Consider the following 10753-nt stretch of genomic DNA (forward strand, 5'->3'; position numbering starts at 1 on the left):
TAGACTCAGTCTCAAAAAAAAAAAAAAAAAAGCCCAGCCTGAGTGGAGCCTGATTCACAGCTCCTTAAGTATGAGCTGTCCATGGTGACTTATTCCCAACAAGTACGGTATGGGGGCGGAGGGCGGGCGCAGAAACAGTGACTTTGAGTGGAGCTTGGCAGACACATTTCAGCCAGTGACCAGGGTCACCAGCAGTGATGAGACAGGTGGGTGGTCTGCGCCCTTGCTCTGATGTGATGAGAAGGTGTGTTACCTCTGTGGTCTCCCTCCCCAAACCCACCACCCCACTGCACTCATGAGGAAAATATCGGACAAATCCCAAGTGAGGGTAGTTCTGCAAAATACCTGACCGATCCTCCTCAAGCTGTCCAGGTCATTAAAAAAAAAAAAACCTGCTGAGAAACTGTCATAACCCAGAAGAGTGCAAGGAAGCATGGTATCTAAATACCATGTGGGATCCTGGAACAGAAAAACAAAGGGCTGGGCACAGTGGCTCACACCTGTAATCCCAGCACTTCCAGAGGCAGAGGTGGGAGGACCGCTTGAAGCCCAGAGTTTGAGACTAGCCTGGGCCACATAGCAAGACCTCGTCTCTACAAAATATTTAAAAATTAGTTGGGTGTGGTGGCGTGCACCTGTAGTCTTAGCTACTTGGGAGGCTGAGGCAGGAGAATTGCTTGAGCCCAGGAGTTTGAGGCTGCAGTGAGCCACTGCACTCCAGCCTGGTTGCCAGAGTGATACCCTGTCTCTAAAAAACAAACAAGACTAAAGAAATCCAAATAAAATATGGGTTTTAGCTGATAATAATGTACTGATGTTGGCTCTTTAGTTGTGATGAACTGGGCGTGGGTACACAGGAACTCTCAGGAATGAGTCTTGCAACTTCCCTGTAAATCTGAAACTACAATAAATAAGCCAGTCCCATAAATAAAAGATAAACGGGGAAAATATATTGCAAGTCGTATCCCAGACAAGGCAATACTGAGTCACGGGTTCATCAGATACTCACGAGCACCTACTCTGTGGCTAGCCCTGAGTGAGGCTCTGGGGTTAGTCCTCTTACAGCATGGTGGCCGCAGAACTCCTGGCAGGCTCTCTTTCGAGGCCAGCAAGAGAGCCTCACTCCGGTCACCAATAGGGATCTTATGTAACGTAAATGCCACAGGAGTGGTTCCAGCACCTCTTCACCCTGTGATGTTACCTAATCCCATGGTATTTTCAGTCCTGCCCACACTCAAGGCAGGGAATGATATGGGGTGGCTACACTGCAGGGTAGGGCCTCGGGAGCCATTCTGAATTTCTACCTTTCACCACCAAAGAATGTCCAATGAAAAAAAAATGCCCTAGTGAGCTCTGTAGACAATACAGCATCATGACCTTTTCACAAGTCAAAAACAGGTAAGGGTTGGGCATGGTGGCTCAGGTCTATAATCTCAGCACTTTGGGAGGCTGGGGCAGGCTTGCAAGACCAGCCTGGGCAACATGGCAAAACCCCATCTCTACAAAAAATACGAAACTTAGCTGGACACAGTGGTGCGCACCTGTGGTCCCAGCTCTTCGGGAGGCTGAGGTGGGAGGATCACTTTCACTTGAGCCCCAGAGATTAAAGCTGCAGTGAGCTGTGATTACTCCAGTGCACTCCAGTCTGGGCGACAGAGAGACACCCTGTCTCAAAAAAAAAAAAAAAAAAAGATAAAACTAAGTGCCACCCCGTTTCATAAGTGATAGAAATATATGCATGTGTATACAAAGTCAAGGAAATGGTCATTACAAAACTGGAGAAAGATTAAGATCACTAGAAATGAGGGTGAAAAGAATGAGATAAGGGGAGGAACACAGAAGAGATGCAACTTATGGGTCAAGTGTCAGGTTTTGAGTTTATTGGTAGGTTTATGATGTTCAATTTATTATTAAATAAACAAAATGAAAGCCATGAAAGGACTAATGGAGCAAAAGTGTTATGAACCATTGACAGTGATTAGCCCAGCTCTGTGCACCTTAGCTCTTTAAAGTATGTTTGAATACATGCATCCAGTGTTTTCAGGGAGCCCCTCCGAATTGAGCTGCAGATGCTCTCTCTGGGAATCCTATTTCCCCATGTTTCTTAGAAACCAACTTGGCGTCTGGAGTTGGGGGTCTCTGTGGTTGGGGCACCCATGAGGTATTGCCCTGCACCTGCCGCAGCAGATGTTTGTTGAGTGCATAAATGAACGTTGACATTTGTGTTAATGCTCCTTTGTTCCTTCCCTCAGAAAATCGCCTTCATGGTAGCGCTAGGCCTGGTTACCACGGAACACTTGGAAGGTAAGGAAGGATCCGGGTAGCAGCAGGTTGGGCTGGGACTGACCCTAAAGCTGGGGTGTTGGGGGCCAGGCGTGATGTCGGGTGGTCTGGGCTTCAGCAGCAGCTGGTGTGGGTGGAGCGTGGCCTCACACTGCTGTAGTGGGTCTCAGGATGTCTTGGCTCAGATGGCAGAGTCTGTGTATGAACTACCTCCCAGGAGGTCTGCCCCAAGTGCCTGAGGCTGGGTGGCTGTCATCAAAGACACACAAGACAGAGAAACCTTCCCGGCTCGCCCTGGCTCCATGACTATGCACAAAACCCACGGTGGCACTTCCTCGTTTCAGCGGAGAGACCGTGTGGGTTCCCTGTCCTCAACACAGGGAAAGGACAAGAGGCAGACTGCCCGTTCCTGCCACTTTCTCAAGTGTGGGTGGGTTACTTCTGTGTGTCTCAGTTTCTTCATGTGTAAAATGGGTAATGGCTGAACTGTCCTGGGGGACTGTTGGAAGCAGTGCCCCCAGCGCAGCGGGAGAACTGGCCACCCGCTTGCCTGCCGTCAGACTAGCCTGCGGACTTCATGTGTGCCACCAAATGTGTCCATCAAAATTGGAACAGTAGTTTGTTTGAGCAGACGGGACTGTGACTCTACGAAGGGGCTGTGTGACCTTATGGATAAGGGCAGCTTCACGTGGGCCGTGAACATCATCGCAGAATGACGAGGGTGATCTCAAGTGAGCTGTGAACATTGTCGTAGAATCTTAGGACCTGGGAAGCCTCAAAACCAGCCCCCTTGGAGAAGCCCCCATGGGGAAACCGAGGCCAGGGAAGCTGATTCACTCGCCAGTTAATACCAGGTCCAGGCTGGAATCTGGGCCTCCTAACTCCCAACCCAGAACGTTTTCCAGCACACCCATCTCGCCTGCAAAGGCGTTTCATAAAGGGAAAGCACGTACCCTGGTAAACCTGGCTGCAGGAAGGTTCGCTAACGTTCCTCTCCCTAAAAGCAAGAAGGAATGAAGTGAATCCCCCGCAGTGCCCGAGGCACCAGCAGTCTTTAAGGTAGTTTCTCTGCATTGCAGCAGGTGAGCGACCCAAAGCCTAGGGGAGGGGAGGGACCTGGCTGAGGTCATACAGCTCATCTGGGGCAAGTGGGAGCAGAGCAAGCCTTCCCGAGCTCAGCAGAGCCCAGCACATGGGGACCCCAGTGTGCCATGCAGGCTCCAAGAAGAGAGTCCTGTCCCTTCATGTCGCCTGGGTCTGACTTGCTCCCTGGCAGCAACCAGGGTGGGGAGGGCCGGGGAAGAGCCCCAGCCTTCCAGATCCCTGGGCAGGGAAGCCCCCTGCAAGCAACGCTTTCCCCGGCCTTCCCCACCCTTCTGCGTGCGTGGTTGGAAGGCATTACCCTCCAGCCAAGGTTCCTTTGTAACCCTTTGTAAGAACATCTGCGAGCCCCGGCCTGATGGTGTGAGCGTGAGCGTGATGAATCCCGCTGCCCTCGGCTTGCCTTTGGGAAGGATTTAATCTCCAACCGAAACCACGGCACCACGGAGGCAGCATGCGGCTTTGGAAACAGAAGTCTTATGCTCAGGTCCTGCCTGTGCACTGGCCAGAGTCCCTGGGCAAGGTCCTTCCCCACTCCGAACCTCCGTTTCCTCATCTGCAACACAGGGAAAACTGCGCCTGTAAACTTGGTGGGATTGGTGAGCGACAGCGCAAAGTGCTTTCCAAATAGATGTGATCATTCTTAGTCTTATAAATTGTCCTCATTTAGAAACCTCTCCCCAGCCTCTGCTGTGATTTCCTTAAATATTCCTTTCTTTAGACCCTGTGTTCTTCCACAGAAGGTCTGAGCGCCTTATAGAAAACAGGCTGAGTCATATTGAAAAGGTTTAAGGAGCAAAACTAGGTCTGGGAGACAGAGATTAGAAGATGCTAGCACAGCTGCACACAGAGAGGCAGGTCATGGGTCCTGCCTGGGGGTCAAAGCAAAGAAAGAGGAAAAGAAAACACCATCAGTATGGCCGTGCCCCCCGCCACTCGCACACGAAGGATTCCTGCTGGGGGCTGCACTGGGGCAGAGGCCACCCGGGGAGGGGCTTTGCTCCTGGGCTTCCAGGAGCTGGGAGCCTTGCCCTGCAGCTCACTGGACCGGTGGTATCACTGGACCGGTGGGTGTCTGCCATCCTGCAGGTCCCAAATGGCCATGGACCAGATAAGGACACACAAGGAGGACCCCGTGCTAAGAGTGGGCACCTGGATTCTGGGTACCTGCCACCCTCCCCGCAATCTGTCGTTCAGCCTGAGGTCACCAAAGCTGTCCTGCCATAGAGTCAGTGATTCCTGGAGGCCCTGACCTGCCCTGGGCCACCCTGTGGCATGGATGCTGAGCAGACAGGCTTCAGAGCAGGAGGGGATGGTGGTGCCCAGGGCTTGACGAGGAAGCATTTGGGGTTCCCAGGGCAGGCAGGACCCAGTAACTGCTGTGTCTGTGCCTTTCCAGAAATCCAGAGCAAGCGGCAGGAGCGGAAGAGAAGAAGCACAGCCAACCCTGCCTACAGCGGCCTCCTGGAGACCGAGGTGGGGGACCTGCCAGCCCCATGCCACCAGGAGGGTGGGGGCTCCCAGTGCACAGCCTCCAGGAAAAGCTCAGGGCCTCCCTCATTCGCTTTCCTAACCACCCCCCTCGTCTTTCCCTCCTGGGCGTGGGGCCGAGGGATGATTGTAAATAATACCTCTCTCATCACCTCCGAGTTCGGAATCAATTGATAGGAAGATGCAGAAGAGGAGACGTTAGTTTATTCCTAATGGAGGCTGCCCTGGGGAGCGTAGCTTCACGTGAGGTGCACCGGCTTCTAGACACTTCACCCTGAATGATCAGGCGAATCCCGGGTCACAGGCAAGGCTGGACACCCTGGCCTGCCTGGACCACCTCACACCTTGTCTAGAGCCTGTGCAGTCGACTCATGGCTGGGAGAGGCTGAGGATGTGCATAGCCCGGAGCAGGCGGCACCATAGAGGAAGGCCCAGAAGCGGCTGGGTGGGCGTGGCCAGTGCCCTTCCCTTCTGTCAGTTGGAGCGTCCATCCCCGGGGTGGGGGTGGGAAACCGAGAGCCTGCACCAAAATACGTCCAGTGCAGCAGGGTTGGGACTTCAGGATGCTGTAGGGGAACACCAGGTCCTCTCCCATGAGCTTGTCCCCAGGGAAAAACCAGATCATAAATGATACCTTCCTGCCCTTGTAAATGACAGTCCAAAATTCTTTGGTTAAAATCCTCGTGTCATCTCCCCAAAGCCAGCTCTGCAAAGTCTGTTGGGACGTTTAGCTCCGAGGCTCGGAGCTTTCTTAGGGGCAGCGTCTTGGAGCCTTTCTCTGGAATGGAAGCCGTTTCCTTAGAGCTCCGAAGTCCAGAACTTGGGGCAGCTGTCCTGAGGGAAACGGTGTCCCCCAGGGTCGGTGCCTGGGGTGTTGCAGACGCCAGCTCTGTGAGATCTGCAGGAAGGCGAGGAAAGTGCAGTCTCACCTCCCAGGGTGCGGGCTAGTCTGGGCCACTGTCTGGAATCCTGAGTCTGGGGAGCCTGAGCTCAAGTGGGAGGGAGGCATTTGGCACAGAGTGGCGGCCAGTTCCAGGCCCTGCCATTGCCCTGTCTGTGGGGAGAGCCCACCGTGGGGCGTCCTCTGGCCTCGTCAGCCTGTCCACGCCTTTCCTCTGCTTCTGCCTGCCCTGCTCCTGTTCCAAGAACGTGCCCCACATGGGCCATTTCACACCATTCACTTCCTCTTCCTTCATCTGAGCAAGCCCTGTCCCCCGACTCGGACCCTTCATAAGAATATCATGGAAGTGCTTTCAGCCTCCACCCAAGGAAATGGTGTGTTCTCCAGACAGTGAGGGCTCCATTCCTTTAGATTTGTTCGTTCATGAAAATGCGGGCTGCTCTGTGGACGAGGCATTACCCGAAGCTCCCGAGTCTGAGGCCAGGGCCAGAGACGGCGTAAGCAGGTCAGGAGTCAACCCAAGGCCCTGCGACCCTGAGCCTGGAACAGGCACACAGCCCAGGGGGCCCTTCCCCAGGTCCACAGCCTGACCACACCAAGAGAAATGGTGTCAAATCCAGCAACACAGTTCTACAACAGCCGCAGCCAAAGCCACTTCGAACCACCAAGGTCTAGACCGGTGTGGCCTGTGGTTGCCAAAAGCCAGGACTAAGGCTGCTCTTCTGGAATGTTCCAGAAACCTTTGTCCACATGTGATGTTTAAGGCCACATGCCAAGAAGTGGAATCTGGGGGAGCCAGTCTGTAACACCCATTTCTCCACCGGACTCCAGACCCAGTTGAGAGGCAGGAGACAGGTGGAGAATGACGTGCACCGTGCGACTGATGTGCCCCACGGACGGCCCTTTGTGAGCTAGATGCACCCACAGGTGCAGAGAGGGTGTCCTAGACCTGCAGGCAGAGCCTTTGTCGACTTCCCTGCCCCGCCCCGCCCTCAGTCATCCCTGTGACCTTCTGCCTTGTATTTGTTCCTGTTTCTGCCCCTGGCAGGGGGTGTTCAGCCAGAGCCTGGAGCCCTGGGTGGGGACCCTGTCCCAGAGTGAGTCCTGACCTGGGGTGGTGTCACCACCAAGGAGAGCCTGCAGACGATGGGGTGTGGTGTTTTGTTTTCTGTCCCTGCAGAGGAAACGGCTGGCCTCCAACTATCTCAACAACCCCCTGTTTCTCACAGCGAGAGGTAAGCACCGGCTTCAGGCTTTCTGCCACAGCTGCTCAGGGCCATGGGGAGTCATCCCTGGGTGGTCCTCCACGCCTGGGCAGGGCTGCCGGCCTCCCACTGGGCTGACCTGGGCAGAGGAAGGTGAGGACGCTGTGCTGAGAGGAGCCTCCCACCTCCCCGCTGCTCCTGCAGCCTGTGTGTGAGCTTGGAGCTGTGGTCTGGGGGAGGTCTACAGCCTGGGTCATAGGTGTGAGCATGACCGATGTGGCATCTGCAGGTGTGACCCAGCCAGGTGCTGCTGCTTCCATGCTCCCCTAGAGACGACCTCTCTTCCCCGCACGCAGTCAGCCTCTGATGCTCCTGGGCTGGGCTGGTGCCTCTCAGCCCACACCTTGCCCACCCTCCTCTGCCTGCTCTGGGCATTGGAAGAGCACAGGCTGGACTAGGGTGGGGGTCTCAGCCCAGCTCTGCCTCGCTGTATGCGTTGCTCTGGGCCAAGGGCTCCTTCTATACAAGGCATCGGGCCAGATCATCGGGCTGATACCTGGCCTGAGGCCTCTGCCTGAGTCTGCAGTGCCCCTCCCTCCTCTGCCAGCCGTGCCCCAGTGCAGGACCTCAGGGAGCCACATTCCTGCATTCAGACAGCAGCAGGAAGCTGCCAGTTCTCTTTAGGTAGAAAACCATAGTCCCGCAGGCAGGAAATGACGGTCAGCTTCCTGGGATTCTGTGTAGCTTTCAACATGTCACCATCCCTCCCTGGGCCTCTAGAAATAGGCCCATAGCTACTTGCTTCTCAGAGCTGGGACAGTGACTTGAGGGGTGAATGTGACTGCACTTTGTGAGCTGTCGAGTGCTGTGCAGATGCCAGAACTGTTCTTCCCGCTGGGTGGCATTATTTGCAGACAGAGCTGATCTAGAGCCTGAAAGATACCTGTGTTTGCGATCATTAAAATGTGTGGTTTGGTATCATTTACTAGAATGAGTGGATTACAGTCAAAAGAGAGTTGAAAATAAGTCACTTTGAGGGGTTCCTGGAGTGATGGTTCCTTTCCCCGGGCAGGTCACTACACCATGTCCTCAGTGAGCACAGGGCCCACATGAGCCTGTTCCCATGGTGGCTCCTAGCTGTGACCAAGGCAGAGACCCTTACTCCCATCCTGCCCAGAAGCGAGACCCCAAGTATCACAGGGCCTTGTGATACCCCCATCATACCCTGGGGTGAGAGCCCAGGTATCACAGGGCCTTGTAATAGTCCCATCATGCCCTGGGGTGAGAGCCCAGGTATCACGGGGGCCTTGTGATACTCCCATCATGCCCTGGGGTGAGAGCCCAGGTATCACGAGGGCCTTGTGATACTCCCATCATGCCCCGGGGCAAGAGCCCTTGCCACATGAGGCCTCATGGACTCCAGTCCTGATCCGTGCTCCTCCGACGGCCACTAACGTGTTCTCCGCCCTTCTTCCCTGTGCTAGCCAATGAGGACCCCTGCTGGAAGGTACGTGTCCCCTCCCTCCGTCTTCACGCCTCAGGGGTGGAGAATGTTTTCAGTACAGTCTTTGTAGGGTCCCTCCTAGAAAGAGGGAAAGAGCCTGGGTGGTGCAGAAGGCCTTTCGGTTCTGCCCTTAGGTACTAAGAGCTTTGTGCAACACTCAGCCAGCTTTCCAGCCTGCCAGGCAGTGTCAAGTCGGGTGTTGCCACAGGGCTCTGCTGTCAGGTTCAAACAGGAGCCCTCCCTGCTCAGAACTGAGGATACAGAAACTGTGGAGGCCTCTAAGGCCCAACTGGAAGCAGCCAGCTGGTGCCTACTGGCCTCCAGTCTGGCTCCACTGGCCTCAGTGTGACCTGGGCAGAGCTGGCCCTCCCTGGTCCTCTGTGACCCGTCCGAAAAGGGGCTGGACTTGTTAATCCCCAGGGACTCACCCCACACACCCACATTTCTGTGATCCTGTGGGGCCCCCACCCCCTACCTGTGCACACACCACATCCCTGATTCCCAGAACATTGGCTGGTCATGACCTCGTTCATGGCATGGTCTTAGAATTTATTCAGCGTTTTTCTTCACTGAATTTCTGATCTAATTCTAAAAGAACATTCTAGTCCCTGCATATTTGTAACAGTCAAGCCTCTAAGAAGCAGTAGGTAATGACTGCCGTCAACTCTGGTTAGGCTGTGTCATTTTCACAATAGCCCTGCAATGGCACAGGTTGGTGCTGGGGGGCCTGGTGGTGTTTGTCTGCAGACACCTTGTGCTCATCCAGGGCAGGCTTGGGGACAGGGGACACCTGGAGCCTGAGCCCTGTCCCCACAGAGCCCTCAGACCTAGGAGGGCCTCGGCTTCGAGGCAGGCAGTCTGGATCCTGGTCCCGACTCCACCTTCAGCTTGCTGTGTGACAACCGTCTGTCCCCCCCGGGCCTTTGCATGACACAGAGGGTGGAGATGGGGATCTCTGAGGCCTCGTCTGAGGGTGCTGCCCCTTCGGCAGGGACATTCAGTGTCCTTGTGGCACGGGCCATCCCAGAGGAGAGTTCTCTGGTCTTTCCCAACTCTGAAGTTGGAGCATGCTGTTGACACATGGATGGCGAACAGAGAGTACAGGGTCTTGAGTGGGGCCACGCCGCCCCTCCAGGCAGCGTCCACATAAGTAGTGGGGGCGGGGAGGGAGTGCTGTACGCATCGCTGGCCCCACTCCCCGCACATGGACCTCCGGTGCAGCACAGACCCTGTACCACAGCAGGCTACCCTGCCTTGTCGCCCACACCTGGGATCCAGGTCTTCACACAGAAGAACCAGGTTATGGGAGTCACACCAGGCCCGACTCCAATGCTCAGAGCCCCAGCCCCTAGTAAACCTGGCCCTGTGGGTGCCCCGCCTCCTCCCAGGGCCCAGGCCTAACCCCACACTGTCGCCCTCCAGGATTTATCCCTCTGTCTCCATAGAGCTGCTGGAAAACATTAGCAGAAGAGCGGCCACACGTGGGTCAGACACAGCTGCCTGAGCCTGACCCTGGCGACCCGGCCCCCGCTGACCCGGCTTGGCTGACCTGCCTCCGGGGCCTGACCCTGGCAACCCAGCCCCCGCTGACCTGGCTTGGCTGACCTGCCCCCTGCCCTCCCTTCTCTTCCAGAACGAGATCACCCATGATGAGCACTGTGCCGCCTGCAAGCGAGGGGCCAACCTGCAGCCCTGCAGCACCTGCCCGGGGGCCTACCACCTCAGCTGCCTGGACCCGCCCCTCAAGACGGCGCCCAAGGGCGTGTGGGTGTGCCCCAGGTGCCAGCAGAAGGTATGGGAGACTGTGTGGCCCCCTCACCCCAGACTGGCCTGGAGGTCCCCACCGTAGGCAGAGACAGGGAAGGCAGAGGAGGGGTGAAAAGAAGGGCTTGGGTATAGTCAGGCTTTTTCAACCTCAGCACAATTGACATTTGGGGCTGGATAATCGTTGGTTGTGGAACTTTATCCTGTGTATGATGGAATTTTTTTTTTTTTTTGGAGACAGAATTTCGCTCTGTTGCCCAGGCTGGAGTGCGGTGTCATGATCGCGGGTCACTGCAACCTCTGCCTCCTGGGTTCAAGCGATCCTCCTGCCTCAGCCTCTCAAGTAGCTGGGGTTACAGGCGCCTGCCACCACACCCAACTAATTTTTGTGTTTTTAGTAGATGGGGGTTTCCTTTTTTTTTTTTTTTGAGGCAGAGTTTCACTCTTGTTGCCCAGGCTGGAGTGCAATGGCACGATCTCAGGTCACCGCAACCTCCACCTCCC

At 55.5% G+C, this 10753-nt stretch overlaps 1 protein-coding gene across 1 annotated transcript in view; it reads left to right on the forward strand.

Moving 5' to 3' along the window:
• PHF21B (PHD finger protein 21B) overlaps nucleotides 1-10753 on the forward strand; it is a 129709-nt gene that overhangs the window by 111519 nt on the left and 7437 nt on the right. Inside the window, exons 5-9 of the mRNA XM_011934772.1 lie at nucleotides 2253-2304; nucleotides 4784-4860; nucleotides 6957-7011; nucleotides 8466-8488; nucleotides 10119-10277. Coding sequence (XP_011790162.1) covers nucleotides 2253-2304; nucleotides 4784-4860; nucleotides 6957-7011; nucleotides 8466-8488; nucleotides 10119-10277 — 366 coding nt within the window. The remainder of the gene's footprint in view (nucleotides 1-2252; nucleotides 2305-4783; nucleotides 4861-6956; nucleotides 7012-8465; nucleotides 8489-10118; nucleotides 10278-10753) is intronic.

Source organism: Colobus angolensis, unplaced genomic scaffold (genome assembly GCF_000951035.1).
Source record: "Colobus angolensis palliatus isolate OR3802 unplaced genomic scaffold, Cang.pa_1.0 Scaffold138, whole genome shotgun sequence".
Classification (NCBI taxonomy): Eukaryota; Metazoa; Chordata; class Mammalia; order Primates; family Cercopithecidae; genus Colobus; species Colobus angolensis.